At 40.2% G+C, this 18,839-nt stretch overlaps 1 protein-coding gene across 4 annotated transcripts in view; it reads right to left on the reverse strand.

Moving 5' to 3' along the window:
• MFSD6 (major facilitator superfamily domain containing 6) overlaps window positions 1–18,839 on the reverse strand; it is a 98,335-nt gene that overhangs the window by 23,514 nt on the left and 55,982 nt on the right. For all 4 annotated transcript variants that reach the window (XM_050751877.1, XM_050751879.1, XM_050751878.1 and 1 more), the window contains exon 3: window positions 7,549–7,646. In XM_050751877.1, coding sequence (XP_050607834.1) covers window positions 7,549–7,646 — 98 coding nt within the window. The remainder of the gene's footprint in view (window positions 1–7,548; window positions 7,647–18,839) is intronic.

An 18,839-nucleotide genomic window follows, 5' to 3' on the forward strand; every position in this document is an offset into this window, starting at 1 on the left:
TTGAGACGGAGTTTCACTCTTGTTGCCCAGGCTGGAGTGCAATGGCATGATCTCGGCTCACTGCATCCTCTGCCTCCCGTGTTCAAGCGATTCTCCTGCCTCAGCCTCCCGAGTAGCTGGGACTACAGGTGTGTGCCGCCATGCCCAGCTAATTTTTGTACCCTTAGTAGAGACAGGGTTTCACCATGTTGGCCAGGATGGTCTTGATCTCTTGACCTCGTGAACTGCCTGCCTTAGCCTCCCAAAGTGCTGGGATTACAGGTGTGAGCCACTGTGCCCAGCTCTGTTTTCGTTAATATTATCACATCAGCTTACTCTACAAGGAATTGTGCTGTTTTACACAGATATTGAATCTATTCCTCCAATGGGTACACAGTACTATTTTTTCGTCATTTTCCATAAAGGAAACCAAGACACAGAGATATTAGATGCCTTGTCCAGAGTCACACAGACAACAGAGTTGTTGAGTAGGATTTGAACCCAAGGTGTCTAAGTTCAGAGCCTGGGTGCTTAAATATTGTACTATATGTTCTCAGAACAATTAGAAGTATTCTATAGTAAATGTAACTGAATACTTTGAGAGATTTTGTTGTTAATATCAAACATGGCCCACAAGCTACCAGTTTAAAAGACGATATTCTTAATAACTCTTCTCCACCCTTTCTGAAGAGCTGACATGTCATTTATTGTTTTTTAAATGTCCCAAATAACTCTTTACCTTATAACACTCAACACTGGTATCTGATTCTACAATACGCGTTTCAAAATTGTTCAGTCTTGGCCCACAAGAATGCTCTACTGAAATAAATGGCATGTATGAGCAGGAAAAAAGTCCTTTCTTCTTAAGAAGACAGCTGCTCTTTGTAAAATGTTGCTTGGCTTGGGGAAATCACATTATAGTGGCTGGGAGGAGTGAGAATTGACACTGTACTAGGGAACTAGGATTTTTTTTTTTTCCTTGCTTCTGCTACTGACTTAAGCTTACTGAACAAAACATAACTATCCCTTTAGCATTGGCACACAGAATCAGTTGTGACAAACCTTTTCCACGAATAGACCAAAGTATGCATTGCAGTTGGTTCTGGGATTTTAAAAAAAGCTTCTGAAAGATCAACTTGGTGAAAATCAGTAAGAGACTATTCTTCCTAAGGAAAGGCCTCCATTGGGCAGGCAATAAAAGAAAAAGTCTATATTGGAAATCTTAGTGGTTTCACACATTAAATGTTTTTCTTTTCTTGCTCACACAAAGTTCAATGAACAGGAGACAGGGGTAGTAGCAGCTCTGCTCCATAGTCACTCAGGGATCCAGGTTGCAGAGAATCTGCCATCTGCAATGCCTGCTTACCCTAGGTATCAATATCCAGCTGACAGAGGAGGGAGTGACACACTTCTAAACCTGACCCATACAATTTCCCATGTGCTATCCTTTCCTCCTATCATTTCTGCTTTTATTCTGCTGGCCAGAATTAACCACATGGTCATACCTAACTGCAAGGGAGGCTGGGAAATAGAGTCTAGCTGCATGTCCACAAAGAAAAGGAAACAGAGATGGTGAATAGCAAGCCAGTCTCTCTGTCAGAGTTAGGGCTACTATCAGCAATGGACCTTCCACAAATGGTAGAGGATCCTACAAAGAGCAATGGACTTAGCAAATGGCAGAGGATCCTACAAAGAGCAATGGACTTAGCAGTAGCAGCAGCAGCAGCAGCAGCAGCAGCAGCATGGATCTTCTGTGTGCTGCATGAAAGAGACTTTATATAAGACATGCAACGATTTGTGTTAAAAGCCAACATTCCCACACCTATCGATGTAGAGGACTGTAAGAATCCCCTTTATGCATTCAACAGTATTTACTGAGCATCTATATTATGTGCCAGATACCCTGCTAGGCTTTGAATATTTGACAATATGCAAAATAATGTCCCTAGCCACCAAGGAGCTTATAGTCTGGCAGGTGAAAGGGGGCAGGATTTATCTAAAGGGGAAGCAGACTAAGCTCCTTGAGAACAGACATATCCAGCACCCAGCAGAGGGCTGACATGTAACAGCAGCTGAACAAAAGGACATTGAACTGAAACAGGGTAGGCAGTGGTCTGCATGCTGGGATATGACAAAGAAAGCATTTATGGATAAAAGGTACCCTGGGTAGGGTTGGAGAAAACTTCCAAATCCTATATATAAGTAAAAGTGGACAGAGGAAATAAGATAGATCTCTTCTATAAGCTCTAGCTTGCAAACTTAAAAAAATACATGAGTTACTTAAAAAAAAAAGTCTATAACTGATGCAACAATGTTCTGGGGGCCCTTGTGAATTTTACGTGCTGGCATCATGCCTTTGGCATACCTTTAAGCAGGTTTTAGGAGGCTACCACCCAAAACCTAGGGAGTTTAATGTTAAGACTTGGCAACATTATACTACACGCCCAGTGTTTCCCCACCTGAAGCCACACATGAGAACTGCTTTTCTATCAGCCAATAAAAATTTCACTTACCTTCCCCAAAGATAACTTTATTAACAGTGTGCACTGACTAGTCATGTTTCCCTTACGCTTTGGTCATTAGGCTTCAGCTTAATTCATGGTTAGGATTTAATGCATAATTGCAGTTTAACTCCTTAGAATAGAATCTTCTAAATGATATTTTCTCTGATCCTGATCTATATTTATAATTTATTTTACTTTTTTGTTATTGAGTGCTTTCTAACATTTATCAGAAGCTAACTGTGGGTCAGGTACTGTGCTAAATACTTTGCATGGATTAGTGTATTTAATACTCATGTCAACCTCTCCTATAACTCAAGAGTCTGTGGCTCAGAGAGATTAAGCATTTTGCCCAAAGACACAGAGCCTATAGGTAGGGGAGCTAGAATTCAAATCCAGAGAGTCTAATTCAAGCCTTAGCACTTTATGGTTTCCGGATTATTGCATATTTTGATAATCTGCCTCAGCTAACCTATAGAGTGAGATGAGGGTATAAGTACTAATTAAAATACATGGATGTTTTTACAGATGTGTTATGGATGGCAAGATGTCATCCTAGGAAGAGCTATCATACTGAAGGTTCAGCTTTAAATTTAATTTTCAAATTTTCTTCAGATATTTATACGTTTTTGAGACAGAATTTCTTATATCATTCAAAAGATTTAAATATTATAAACTACCAACTGTAGTACATGACACAGGGGGCTGAAAAATGAATTAAACAACAAGCATTAATAGTGTGTCTTCCTATACGTACATCTCTTTGGAGAACTGAAAAAGTAGAAGCATGGTCTTTATGTTCAAGGGTTTAAACTAAGTTAGAAAATAAAACTGGTATTTCTTCCCCATGCTCTTCCAGAGCATAAAAGGAGGAAAATGTGCTTTGTTTGTTGTTGTTTTGAGACAGGGTCTCACTGTGTTGCCCAGGGTGGAATGCAGTGTTGCAATCACAGGTCACTGCAGCTTCAACCTTTTGGGCTCAGGCAATCCTTCCACCTGAGCCTCCCCAGTAGCCAGAACCACAGGTGCACACCACCATGCCCAGCTGATTTTTAAATATTTTGTAGAGACAGGGTTTCAGCCCATGCTGAAAGCATGGTTCTTATTTGGCTGAATAAGCATGCTAAATAAGACAAACAGAATAACGCTTTATAAATGTCAGCTGAAGTCCCCCGATGACATTAAAAAACCATCTTTCATCAAAATCTTAACCCGGCTCCCACTGATAGAGCATCCTACAGAGAGAGAGCTGACTCAGACCTCGTTTTCACTCCTCAGTGCTGGAGTCATTAATCTAAGTAACTCAAAAGGACCTCTTCAGTTATAGCAGCCCCTAGGAGAGCTTTACTCTCCTCAAATACATTTTAATAGCAAGGGTAATTCTGATTCTTGCTCAGAACTAACACTAACACTCATCTCTGAGTGATCCAATACCCATACAGGAAGGAGAATAACAAGTTTGGGCTTTATTTTAATCAAATATTTATATTCTTGATCAAAATCATGAATGTTTAATTGTTCTTTGTAGAAAATAAAAGGAGAAAATTCCTATGGGTTTTTAAAATGAGATCTTGAGAAATAAATATAAACTATTCACCACCACCATCCAGCAATGCTTTTAAGCACTTAGACTCACTGTCTCTTTTTTAAATACACTGCAGATTTCTTATAGGGAGGAAATATGGTTTCTGCTTCTTTATACCAGTTGCCTACTGAATAACATGTTTGCTGCAAATGGTAGCTGAATTGCTAAAAAGATATGGCTGCAAGAGAATATTTACTGAACATGAGAAAGATGAGAAAGATCATGGGAAAGAAATAACCTCACAATTCCAAATAGCATCCTGCTGGATACTGTCCTTACCTTGATCCCCAAATAAACGCCTGAATAGCCTCCTTCCTATAGGCCTGGGGAAGAGGAAATTTGTTTCTTCACAAACCCATCTGCTAATTATTACCAACATGGCCTGAGAGGACAATCAAGAAACTCCAAGACTGAAGATAACAAGGAATCCTCCACCAGCAGTTACATGCAACCCCAAAGAGGAAGGGCTGGGTAGTGGGGGCTATAGAATGAGGCACATCTTTTGTCTCCTCCCTTTCAGCTACCCACTAGATAGTACTAATTCTCATGGTGTTTTGGGGATAAAGCAAGGGTGGTAGGATAAAGAGACAGACTTTGCTGCTGCTGCTTCTTCTTCTTATTATTATTATTATTTAAGGAAGACCCTCTTGTATGGTTCTGGCTGGGAACCAAAAAACAGAAGTGCTGATTTTTCAGAGTCAAGATGCCCAATGATGACAGACAACATCCCATTCCCCAGCCTTCCCCTTCCCCAGACCAGGTCTCTGGCAATTAACAGGTAACATTTCTAGTCAAGGAATTAAGGGCTATAGATTGTGACAGTGGGCTTGTCCTATAATGAAATCATTCAATGTTTTGTTGTAATCATGTCCTGCCTTACTGCATCCTAAATAGAGTCTCCTTTAAGCACAGGGACTTGAAAGCCATTTGGACAAGCCTTGTAAAGGCAGACGAATCCAAACTAGCAAAACAAACCTCTTCAGTCAGAAATGTATTCCTGTGATGCAGGATTTATTCCACATGAATAATCCACTGTTTTCCATGGGGTGGGCATGGGTCAAACAAAGGCAAGTGATTTTGATTTTGTTGTACAGTCAAAATACTCAGCACTCACTTCTGCCAGGGAATGAAACCATCTCCTCCAGCATTAGAAACAAAGAGCTCTGTGGAAACTGGTCACAGAGGCCTCTGTTGGACTAGAAGGCTGTATTTACAGATCCTCTTCGCTGGCTTCAGATCAGTAACTAGGTTTCTACTGGCATAGGGGAGAATAAAATGAAACACAGAAGTATGTATCGTAGCCTGCCCTAGGAAGCAGAATTCCTGTTTAGATTCAGAGCATGGCCAGCTCCCTAAATCCTGGGATAATACCCCTGAGGTGCATACAAGTATTATAAAACACGTCCTGCGTTGGCAGCTTGAGATGATAAACGCTTCAAGCCCTAGCCCTGGAACACCACTTATGCTCCCTGAAGAGGCCACTCTGTCCTCTTCTGTGTCTTCGCACACAGTTCTTCCCCCATGCTGGAATGCCTACTCCCTTTAGGCCACCTGGTGGATTCCTATTTGCCCTTCAGAGTCTGGCTTATGTGATTCTTCATCCTCCCACTCCCTGCTTCACAAAGTTAATTATTGTCCTTAGGGTAAGCTCCTTATCTGTTACCTAGCACATTTTTCTATGATTCCATCTAACATGCTGTATAGTTATGTGTTTACGCATCTGGCTTCCAGAACAGATGGTGAGACCTTGGGGCCTGAGTTAATATATGTATATATTTTATTACATTCTCAGCACCCACCATACTGCCTGGCTCTTAGTCACCATTTAATTTATCTTTAATAGATTAACAGGAAAAATGCATTTTTAAATTCACACAGCATTTGTTTTTTCCTCTTATAAAATTATTCTGTTGTTCTTTAACCATTTCATGGCTGTTCTCTGTTTCTGAGTCACTTACGGAAGCTGTCCTTTTCCACCTAATTCATTTTAAACTAAAAGGATAAAAAAGTTATATGTATGTATTATTACAATATATAGTCGTTTCTGTTCTGTAGGTATACAAATCTTTATTTATAGAGTCTGCATACTGTAGCATACCAATAAACAAAGCGATTAAGCCAGGTCAGGATAGAACAGGAACCAGAGGTGGGAAATCCTAAGAACCGTGTTGCATATATTACCTTGTTATTGAATCATTCTTACCTGCAGTTCCTGTTTAATGCATTGTTATTCTTAAATGACACAGAGCTGAGATGTGTGCCTCCCCTCAAGACCCATCCAGAGTTCTAATTATTAGAAACAATAATTTCTTATTATAAGACCAAGTTTCCATTTTCTATATATTTGTAAACAAAATCTCCTTTCACTAGCTACACCATTGCATCAAATCTGAGAAAAGCATCTTCAAGTTTATATATATATATACACACACACTTGAGTTTTATAATTATAATGTGAATATAAATTATATCTCCTTTCAATTAGGATAAGTTCTTTTTTCATTGCTATGATGGAATTTGATGAATGAGCTGGCATTTTGTACATTCTGTTTAGATGTATAATTATTAATCTTTCACCTTAAAAGATTGAAATTCTCAATCTTTCATCATGACAAGAAATTAATTACATTGATTGTACCGTATTTGTCTCCTTAGGGTAAGGGAAAATGATAATGGCAATCTATAAAGCTAATGAAATTGTATATAATCACAGACTGTTTAGTGCAATTAATGATTTAGTAGCCTGGGCTGTCACTCAACTCCAGCAATCTTGTCCTGAACCTTTATTTTAATCATGATGCCAATCAGGACTTTTCAGGATGTAGTCATTACTATATGAGCTAACATGGCAATGAGTTTTGAATAGTAATCCATTTCTTTGGCACTCTTCAGCTACATGACGAGAGCCTTCCAGAAATTTTTCAGTTGTGTCTTGATGGGAAACAGTACACTGAAGCAGAGAGAAGCATTCAGGGCAGGGCATTTGAGCAGAGATTTTTTTTAAGTTCATGGAAAAACAACAGTGTGGCTATAAAGCTTTAGTTATAAGTCACCAGATGTGATAAAAATAACTGAAGAGATAAAATAATTATGACAACAATCTTTTTTCAGTAAGTATAGTTAACCTACAAAACTAAAAACACCAACAACTTTAAAAGATAAATATTTTTATATTTTAAAACCACCCTTGGATGTCCATGTCTAACAGTTGTGCACAGGAGTTTATTCTAGAGTTCCTCTTCCGTTGTTTAATCACAAGGGTGTGGGTCAAGTCCAGCTTTGTTTGGCTCAACATAGAGCAGCACTCAGGTAACCGAGAAACCATCCCTCCTGATGTCATCTCTTCCTTAACAACCACTTCAAAATCACATGAAACAGTAAGCCTGCCCTTCCTTTATAGAATCAGATGCTGAAGGCCACTGGGCTTTTAGCCACAGCTCAGGGAAGGTAGAGAAATAATTTCAATCCCAGCTGTTAACTTACCTTGAAGAACTTCCATGGGGAGAACAGTCCAGGCATTCTCCAGGTAGGAAATATAAATATAGCGAGCCGTATTGCAGGCCAGACCAATGTACAGAACCCTAAAAAGAAAAAAAAAAAAAAAAGCAAAGGAAAATAAACTGAGGCCCTAATATAAAATCTAATATGAATACAAAACGAGCAAATATTACCTACCTTTTCCTTCCCCAAACCACCCATCATCCAGCAGACTCCAAACTCAGGAGTGGGAAAACTGAAGGACAATTACATTTAAGCATGAATTTAGGAAGAAGATTGCTTCTAACATATCTGCCCTCAGCCTTTTCAAAATGTTTGTTAATATAAAAGCGAACATCACCCTTCCTGAAACTTAATTCGTAGCAGAGATGATGCTTTTTTAAGATAGTCCAGGCACACTGCCATCTGTAATGACATTACTGGCTTCCTTCCAGGTGGCTGTAGAAGAAATATGCCTGGGATTGTAGCCACTTCACTACAATGGGGGAAGGAAGGATAAAAATGAGAATATGTAAACATGAATGTGGCCTTGCTCACAGTACCCAAGACACCAAGCAGTTTCACAGGGAGACTCTCAAGGTCATTGAAAACGATCATTCATTCACTACTATCAACTATTTGGAAATCAAATAGTTTCTCCTATCAGTTCAATGGATACATGTTCATCTTTTAAAAAATCCGTGGTATCGTATGTTTACAAAACTAATAAATATACACCAACCTCTTGCATTCTCCCACCCCCACCATTACCACTACCAAAAGTATAAGTAGAAATAAAATAAGCAAAGGCCGAAAGTGCTGCACCCAAGCACAAGGTTTCAATCTCTCATTCTGAACTGGATGGGCTGGTTTGGAAGGAAAGAGTGGCTACTTCTCTGCACAAAAACACACCCTAATGGTAGGGATTTATCTTTCTCCCTTGTTTTCTATTTTCTGTTAATTTTCCTAACCTTAATGCTCTGTTCTCTGAATCCAATTTGATGAAAAGTAAAAGGTAAAAGAAATAAGCCAACATGACAATCAGTGGTATTTTCCTAATCTTGCTTTTTATGTTAAAATCATCCCTGACTGAGTGTGTTGGCTCATGCCTGTAATCTGAGCACCCAGGGAGGCTGAGGCAGGAGGATCACTTGAGTCCAAGAGTTCAAGACCAGCCTGGGCAACATAGTGAGACCCTGTCTCTACCAAGAAAAAAAAAATAGCCAGGCTTGGTGGCGCACACCTATAGTCCCAGCTACTTGGGAGGCTGAGGTAGGATCGCTTGAGCCTGGGAGGTCTAGGCTGCCCTGAGCCATAATCCCACCACTGCACTCCAGCCTGGGAAACAGAGCAAGACCCTGTCTCAAAAAAAAAAAAAAAAAAAAAAAATCATTCCTTTGAACACTGTTCCCTTTTTCCCAACACTGAATCAACAAAGGGAAATGCTCTCAGACACCCCGCTATCACTAATCTCACATATGAAAAAGAAAGATGAAAAAAATACAAAAAAGAAAAGGTTGAGAGGCAAGGATGAAATAGGCAATAGATATTAGAGAGATTTAGCAGATTCTCAGTGAAGTATTACAAAAAATCTGGGTCATCTTGTTCTATGGACAGTATGTTCTTTGTACTTGCGTGTTTTGAGGAGAAAAGTACGTTTCAATCTGCTTTAATGAAAATTTTATTGAACAAACTTGCTATAGATTCATCAATTTCCCTCTGCTAGGGGGAAAAAAAGCCACAGGAAATTAAAATGCAAAATGTACTACATGAACACACAAGTTACACAAACCTGTGCCTCCTTTTACAAATTCTAAGCCAGCCCTGTGGATGGCCTCTCTTTAGCCTAACTCAGGGGTCAGCAAACATTTTTCTATAAAGGACGACACATTAAAACAGTTTAGGCTTCACAAGCTACATGGTCTCTGTTACAATTCCTCAGCTCTGCTGCTATAGCATGAAAGCAGCCACAGGCAATATGTAAATGAATGAGCATGGCCATGTTCCAACGAGAGCTGAATTATGAACACTGAAATGCAGATTTCATAAAATAATTTTCATGTGTCACAAAATCTTATTCTTCTTGTGATTTTTTTCGACCATTTAAAAATGTAGAAACTGTTATTCTTAGTTCACGGGCCACATAAAAACAGGCAGCAGGCCAGATTTGGTCAGTGGGCCACAGCTTGCCATTGACTTGGCCTCACTCCTTAATTCTTTTTCTTTTTTTGAGACAGAGTCTCGCTCTGTTGCCGAGACTAGGGTGCAGTGGCATGATCTCAGCTCACCGCAACCTCTACCTCCCAGGTTCAAGCCGTTCTCCGGCTTCAGCCTCCTGATAGCTGGGATTACAGGCATGTGCCACCACGCCCGGCTAATTTTTGTATTTTTAGTAGAGACGGGGTTTCACTATGTTGGCCAGGTTGGTCTCAAACTCCTGACCTCAGGTGGTCCGCCCACCTCGGCCTCCCAAAATGCTGGAATTACAGGCATGAGCCAGCTCCTTAATTCTTAACCTTGCCTAGACATCAGATTTACTCTAGTAACTGTTTACAATTACCGATGCCAAGGCCCACACCTATCTCAATAAAGATCTCCACGGTTGAAACCCAGGCATTTTGAAAGTTCTCCAGGTTGTTCTCTTACTGAACCAGGGTGGAGAACCAGTGGTAACTCATTCCAAGCTGTCCCCAGTAACACTGTCATATAATCCCATCATAAAACAATTTTGGTAATCCACTTTCCTAGTGTTCACAAATTGCCTATCCTGAAGCTATCTTTTGAGCCCACCTCTGAATCAGGGTTGCCATGACAACTGTAATTCAATCCAGGCCATAGTCCAAAACTCCTGGCTTAAAATAACCCAGTGTCAATTGATCCAGTTTAGGAGGTAGATTGTGCTTTGCCTTCAAACCTCTCCCCAGATGGAATTCAGTTACTAGAGTGACTGCTTCACAACTTCTGGGACCCTTAGGTCTCAGATTGCCACCAACAAGCTGAGTGGCTATGAACTTCCTATAGCCTTCACTTCTTTCCCACATTTCTACTTTCACAATTGATAGTCCTTTAGGAGCAAACAGGTACCCTAAAAAATAAAACACAAAATAAGAAGTATCCAGGTCAAGGTTACTTCATCTCTCTGAGCCTCAGTTTCCTTATATATCAGGTGGGGATAAAAACATGTATTCTGTAGGTTTGTTGTGAAAACGACACAATGATTCGCCCAAAATAAGCACTCAAAAACTGATTCATCATCATCATCTTAAAGTATCCAAGTAAATACTCTTTGGTTTCTGACAAAACTTTTATCCTAGTATTCCAAAAGACAGGAGCATTCACATTCCTTACTCACCAACCATTTTGGGGAAGCCAGTGGCTTCAAGAAATCAGCAAGGGTAAAACTGAGCAGAAAGAAAGACAGCATTTGGATCTATGAAAAGGCAAAGAAGTACACATATATTTACTGAATAGTTACTGAAAAGTACTTCGGTATCAGAATGGGGTATTTAAACTGCCATAGTACGCACTGTTATGACTGAACCATGTGTTCCCCCAGTTCATGTGTTGAAGTCCTAAGTTCTAACCCTCAGTATCTCAAAATGTGACTGTATTTGGAAACAGGGCCTTAGAAGAGGTAATGATGTCATATGGATATGTTCTAATCCAATATAACTGTTGTTTTTACAAGAAGAGATTAGGACACAAACAGGCACAAGGGAAGAAGTAAAAACTCCTAAGCCAAAGAGAGAGGCCCTCGGAAGTAACCAACCCTGCTGACAATCTTGGACTTTTTGCCTCCAGAACTGTGAAGAAATAAACTTCCAGTTGTTTTGTTTTGTTTTGTTTTGCTTTGCTTTGCTTCGCAATGGCATGATCTTGGCTCACTACAACCTCCACCTCCCGGATTCAAGTGATTCTCTTGCCTCAGCCTCCCAAGCAGCTGAGATTACAGGTGCATGCTACCACGTCCAGCCAATTTTTGTATTTTTAGTAGACATAGGCTTTCACTATGTTGGCCAGGCTGGTCTTGAACTCCAGACCTAAAGTGATCCACCTGCCTCGGCCTCCCAAAGTACTGGGACTACAGGCGTGAGCCACCACGTCCGGCCATAAACTTCTGTTTTTTAAGCCACCCAGACTGTGGTACTTTGTTATGGTAACCCAAGCAAATGAACACATTCACTCTCATAAAGTTAGGGATTTGCTAATATAAAGGAATTTAAAGTGTATTTTACTGGATCATTTTCTAGACAATCAAATTCCTTTTTATGCTGAACATGAGCACATGTTCAGGGTCCTAGAATTTTCCTGGGCACTGATGTCTGGAAATACAAGACACTGAGTCGTTATTAAAAATAATGAATAGAGGGGGCGGAGCAAGATGGCCGAATAGGAGCAGCTCCAGTCTCCAACTCCCAGCGCGAGCGACACAGAAGACCGGTGATTTCTGCATTTTCAACTGAGGTACTGGGTTCATCTCACTGGGGAGTGCCGGACGATCGGTGCTGGTCAGCTGCTGCAGCCCGACCAGGGAGAGCTGAAGCAGGGCGAGGCATTGCCTCACCTGGGAAGCGCAAGGGGGAAGGGAGTCCCTTTTCCTAGCCAGGGGAACTGAGACACACAACACCTGGAAAATCGGGTAACTCCCACCCCAATACTGCGCTTTAAGCAAACAGGCACACCAGGAAATCATATCCCACACCTGGCCGGGAGGGTCCCACACCCACGGAGCCTCCCTCATTGCTAGCGCAGCAGTCTGTGATCTACCGGCAAGGCAGCAGCGAGGCTCGGGGAGGGGCGCCCGCCATTGCTGAGGCTTAAGTAGGTAAACAAAGCTGCTGGGAAGCTCGAACTGGGTGGAGCTCACAGCAGCTCAAGGAAACCTGCCTGTCTCTGTAGACTCCACCTCTGGGGACAGGGCACAGGAAACTAAACAAACGCAGCAGACACCTCTGCAGACGCAAACAACTATGTCTGACAGCTTTGAAGAGAGCAGTGGATCTCCCAACACGGAGGTTGAGATCTGAGAAGGGACAGACTCCCTGCTCAAGTGGGTCCCTGACCCCTGAGTAGCCTAACTGGGAGACATCCCCCACTAGGGGCAGTCTGACACCCCACACCTCACAGGGAGGAGTACACCCCTGAGAGGAAGCTTCCAAAGCAAGAATCAGACAGGTACACTCGCTGTTCAGAAATATTCTATCTTCTGCAGCCTCTGGTGCTGATACCCAGGCAAACAGGGTCTGGAGTGGACCTCAAGCAATCTCCAACAGACCTACAGCTGAGGGTCCTGACTGTTAGAAGGAAAACTAACAAACAGGAAGGACACCTACACCAAAACCCCATCAGTACGTCACCATCATCAAAGACCAGAGGCAGATAAAACCACAAAGATGGGGAAAAAGCAGGGCAGAAAAGCTGGAAATTCAAAAAATAAGAGCACATCTCCCCCGGCAAAGGAGCGCAGCTCATCGCCAGCAACGGATCAAAGCTGGACGGAGAATGACTTTGACGAGATGAGAGAAGAAGGCTTCAGTCCATCAAATTTCTCAGAGCTAAAGGAGGAATTACGTACCCAGCGCAAAGAAACTAAAAATCTTGAAAAAAAAGTGGAAGAATTGATGGCTAGTGTAATTAATGCAGAGAAGGTCCTAAACGAAATGAAAGAGATGAAAACCATGACACGAGAAATATGTGACAAATGCACAAGCTTCAGTAACCGACTCGATCAACTGGAAGAAAGAGTATCAGCGATTGAGGATCAAATGAATGAAATGAAGCGAGAAGAGAAACCAAAAGAAAAAAGAAGAAAAAGAAATGAACAAAGCCTGCAAGAAGTATGGGATTATGTAAAAAGACCAAATCTACGTCTGATTGGGGTGCCTGAAAGTGAGGGGGAAAATGGAACCAAGTTGGAAAACACTCTTCAGGATATCATCCAGGAGAACTTCCCCAACCTAGTAGGGCAGGACAACATTCAAATCCAGGAAATACAGAGAACGCCACAAAGATACTCCTCGAGAAGAGCAACTCCAAGACACATAATTGCCAGATTCACCAAAGTTGAAATGAAGGAAAAAATCTTAAGGGCAGCCAAAGAGAAAGGTCGGGTTACCCACAAAGGGAAGCCCATCAGACTAACAGCAGATCTCTCAGCAGAAACTCTACAAGCCAGAAGAGAGTGGGGGCCAATATTCAACATTCTTAAAGAAAAGAATTTTAAACCCAGAATTTCATATCCAGCCAAACTAAGTTTCATAAGTGAAGGAGAAATAAAATCCTTTACAGATAAGCAAATGCTTAGAGATTTTGTCACCACTAGGCCTGCCTTACAAGAGACCCTGAAGGAAGCACTAAACATGGAAAGGAACAACCGGTACCAGCCATTGCAAAAACATGCCAAAATGTAAAGACCATCGAGGCTAGGAAGAAACTGCATCAACTAACGAGCAAAATAACCAGTTAATATCATAATGGCAGGATCAAGTTCACACATAACAATCTTAACCTTAAATGTAAATGGACTAAATGCTCCAATTAAAAGACACAGACTGGCAAACTGGATAAAGAGTCAAGACCCATCAGTCTGCTGTATTCAGGAGACCCATCTCACACGCAGAGACATACATAGGCTCAAAATAAAGGGATGGAGGAAGATTTACCAAGCAAATGGAGAACAAAAAAAAGCAGGGGTTGCTATACTAGTCTCTGATAAAACAGACTTTAAACCATCAAAGATCAAAAGAGACAAAGAAGGCCATTACATAATGGTAAAGGGATCAATTCAACAGGAAGAGCTAACTATCCTAAATATATATGCACCCAATACAGGAGCACCCAGATTCATCAAGCAAGTCCTTAGAGACTTACAAAGAGACTTAGACTCCCATACAATAATAATGGGAGACTTCAACACTCCACTGTCAACATTAGACAGATCAACGAGACAGAAAGTTAACAAGGATATCCAGGAATTGAACTCATCTCTGCAGCAAGCAGACCTAATAGACATCTATAGAACTCTCCACCCCAAATCAACAGAATATACATTCTTCTCAGCACCACATCATACTTACTCCAAAATTGACCACGTAATTGGAAGTAAAGCACTCCTCAGCAAATGTACAAGAACAGAAATTATAACAAACTGTCTCTCAGACCACAGTGCAATCAAACTAGAACTCAGGACTAAGAAACTCAATCAAAACCACTCAACTACATGGAAACTGAACAACCTGCTCCTGAATGACTACTGGGTACATAACGAAATGAAGGCAGAAATAAAGATGTTCTTTGAAACCAATGAGAACAAAGATACAACATACCAGAATCTCTGGGACACATTTAAAGCAGTGTGTAGAGGGAAATTTATAGCACTAAATGCCCACAAGAGAAAGCAGGAAAGATCTAAAATTGACACTCTAACATCACAATTAAAAGAACTAGAGAAGCAAGAGCAAACACATTCGAAAGCTAGCAGAAGGCAAGAAATAACTAAGATCAGAGCAGAACTGAAGGAGATAGAGTCACAAAAAACCCTCCAAAAAATCAATGAATCCAGGAGTTGGTTTTTTGAAAAGATCAACAAAATTGACAGACCACTAGCCAGACTAATAAAGAAGAAAAGAGAGAAGAATCAAATCGACGCAATTAAAAATGATAAAGGGGATATCACCACCGACCCCACAGAAATACAAACTACCATCAGAGAATACTATAAACACCTCTACGCAAATAAACTGGAAAATCTAGAAGAAATGGATAATTTCCTGGACACTTACACTCTTCCAAGACTAAACCAGGAAGAAGTTGAATCCCTGAATAGACCAATAGCAGGCTGTGAAATTGAGGCAACAATTAATAGCCTACCAACCAAAAAAAGTCCAGGACCAGATGGATTCACAGCTGAATTCTACCAGAGGTACAAGGAGGAGTTGGTACCATTCCTTCTGAAACTATTCCAATCAATAGAAAAAGAGGGAATTCTCCCTAACTCATTTTATGAGGCCAACATCATCCTGATACCAAAGCCTGGCAGAGACACAACAAAAAAAGAGAATTTTAGACCAATATCCCTGATGAACATCGATGCAAAAATCCTCAATAAAATACTGGCAAACCGGATTCAGCAACACATCAAAAAGCTTATCCACCATGATCAAGTGGGCTTCATCCCTGGGATGCAAGGCTGGTTCAACATTCGCAAATCAATAAACATAATCCAGCATATAAACAGAACCAAAGACAAGAACCACATGATTATCTCAATTGATGCAGAAAAGGCTTTTGACAAAATTCAACAGCCCTTCATGCTAAAAACGCTCAATAAATTCGGTATTGATGGAACGTACCTCAAAATCATAAGAGCTATTTATGACAAACCCACAGCCAATATCATACTGAATGGGCAAAAACTGGAAAAATTCCCTTTGAAAACTGGCACAAGACAGGGATGCCCTCTCTCACCACTCCTATTCAACATAGTGTTGGAAGTTCTGGCTAGGGCAATCAGGCAAGAGAAAGAAATCAAGGGTATTCAGTTAGGAAAAGAAGAAGTCAAATTGTCCCTGTTTGCAGATGACATGATTGTATATTTAGAAAACCCCATTGTCTCAGCCCAAAATCTCCTTAAGCTGATAAGCAACTTCAGCAAAGTCTCAGGATACAAAATTAATGTGCAAAAATCACAAGCATTCTTATACACCAGTAACAGACAAACAGAGAGCCAAATGAGGAATGAACTTCCATTCACAATTGCTTCAAAGAGAATAAAATACCTAGGAATCCAACTTACAAGGGATGTAAAGGACCTCTTCAAGGAGAACTACAAACCACTGCTCAGTGAAATAAAAGAGGAAACAAACAAATGGAAGAACATACCATGCTCATGGATAGGAAGAATCAATATCGTGAAAATGGCCATACTGCCCAAGGTAATTTATAGATTCAATGCCATCCCCATCAAGCTACCAATGAGTTTCTTCACAGAATTGGAAAAAACTGCTTTAAAGTTCATATGGAACCAAAAAAGAGCCTGCATCTCCAAGACAATCCTAAGTCAAAAGAACAAAGCTGGAGGCATCACGCTACCTGACTTCAAACTATACTACAAGGCTACAGTAACCAAAACAGCATGGTACTGGTACCAAAACAGAGATATAGACCAATGGACCAGAACAGAGTCCTCAGAAATAATACCACACATCTACAGCCATTTGATCTTTGACAAACCTGAGAGAAACAAGAAATGGGGAAAGGATTCCCTATTTAATAAATGGTGCTGGGAAAATTGGCTAGCCATAAGTAGAAAGCTGAAACTGGATCCTTTCCTTACTCCTTATACGAAAATTAATTCAAGATGGATTAGAGACTTAAATGTTAGACCTAATACCATAAAAATCCTAGAGGAAAACCTAGGTAGTACCATTCAGGACATAGGCATGGGCAAAGACTTCATGTCTAAAACACCAAAAGCAATGGCAGCAAAAGCCAAAATTGACAAATGGGATCTCATTAAACTAAAGAGCTTCTGCACAGCAAAAGACACTACCATCAGAGTGAACAGGCAACCTACAGAATGGGAGAAAATTTTTGCAATCTACTCATCTGACAAAGGGCTAATATCCAGAACCTACAAAGAACTCAAACAAATGTACAAGAAAAAAACAAACAACCCCATCAAAAAGTGGGCAAAGGATATGAACAGACATTTCTCAAAAGAAGACATTCATACAGCCAACAGACACATGAAAAAATGCTCATCATCACTGGCCATCAGAGAAATGCAAATCAAAACCACAATGAGATACCATCTCACACCAGTTAGAATGGCAATCATTAAAAAGTCAGGAAACAACAGGTGCTGGAGAGGATGTGGAGAAATAGGAACACTTTTACACTGTTGGTGGGATTGTAAACTAGTTCAACCATTATGGAAAACAGTATGGCGATTCCTCAAGGATCTAGAACTAGATGTACCATATGACCCAGCCATCCCATTACTGGGTATATACCCAAAGGATTATAAATTATGCTGCTATAAAGACACATGCACACGTATGTTTATTGTGGCACTATTCACAATAGCAAAGACTTGGAATCAACCCAAATGTCCATCAGTGACAGATTGGATTAAGAAAATGTGGCACATATACACCATGGAATACTATGCAGCCATAAAAAAGGATGAGTTTGAGTCCTTTGTAGGGACTTGGATGCAGCTGGAATCCATCATTCTTAGCAAACTATCACAAGAACAGAAAACCAAACACCGCATGTTCTCACTCATAGGTGGGAACTGAACAATGAGATCACTTGGACTCAGGAAGGGGAACATCACACACCGGGGCCTATCATGGGGAGGGGGGAGGGGGGAGGGATTGCATTGGGAGTTATACCTGATGTAAATGACGAGTTGATGGGTGCAGCACAGCAACATGGCACAAGTATACATATGTAACAAACCTGCACGTTATGCACATGTACCCTACAACTTAAAGTATAATAATAATAAATAAATTAAAAAAAAATAATAATGAATAGAGCATTTAAAATAAAAATCTGTAAAATCATCCTCAGAAGGCTTAAAAAAGCATATTTCTGATATATAATCATAGATTTTCCTAACAATTTTGAAAGATTTATGGTGTAATAAAATCCAAAATCTGTTAAAATATTTTAAAAATTCTTATCAGAAACAACTTTTGTTGCTCTCATAATTACCATGTCATGATCTGAATAAAAATCATGTATCTTATACAATTTAAAAAAAAAAAAAAAAGTCTCTCAACGAGATACAGATACCTACTGAACACCTATAATGATAAAACTCAAAAACAACATGACTGTCCTATTTCAGAATAGGAAGTCAGTAGTAATAAAAGTAGACAAGAAACAAAGGCAATTTTAGAACAGGTGGTTGGTAAAGTGAAATTATCTATAAAGAGGAACACAATTGATAAGAAGCAAATGATGCAGCAGAAAACACTACACTGTGGAAAACCCAAATCACCTGCCAGTCATTTTTATCCTGTATTCGAGCAAAATACAAGAGTAGGAGAAAAAAATGCTTACAGATTCTAATTTCTTATATAAGCACAATTCACAGTATTAGCAGTTTAAGCTGATTTGTGGTTATAATAAAACTGGTAGTTTTTTCAAGAATGTTAAGATATAGATACAATGAATGATGAGTCATTCTGTAATTCCTAACAGTGTAGTTAGTTGTGAGACCCTACTTTTCTAAATTTAACCAACTATACTATGGCTAAATCCACCCTCCCCCACTCCCACCAAGA

This window comes from Macaca thibetana, chromosome 12 (assembly GCF_024542745.1).
Source record: "Macaca thibetana thibetana isolate TM-01 chromosome 12, ASM2454274v1, whole genome shotgun sequence".
NCBI classification, from domain to species: domain Eukaryota; kingdom Metazoa; phylum Chordata; class Mammalia; order Primates; family Cercopithecidae; genus Macaca; species Macaca thibetana.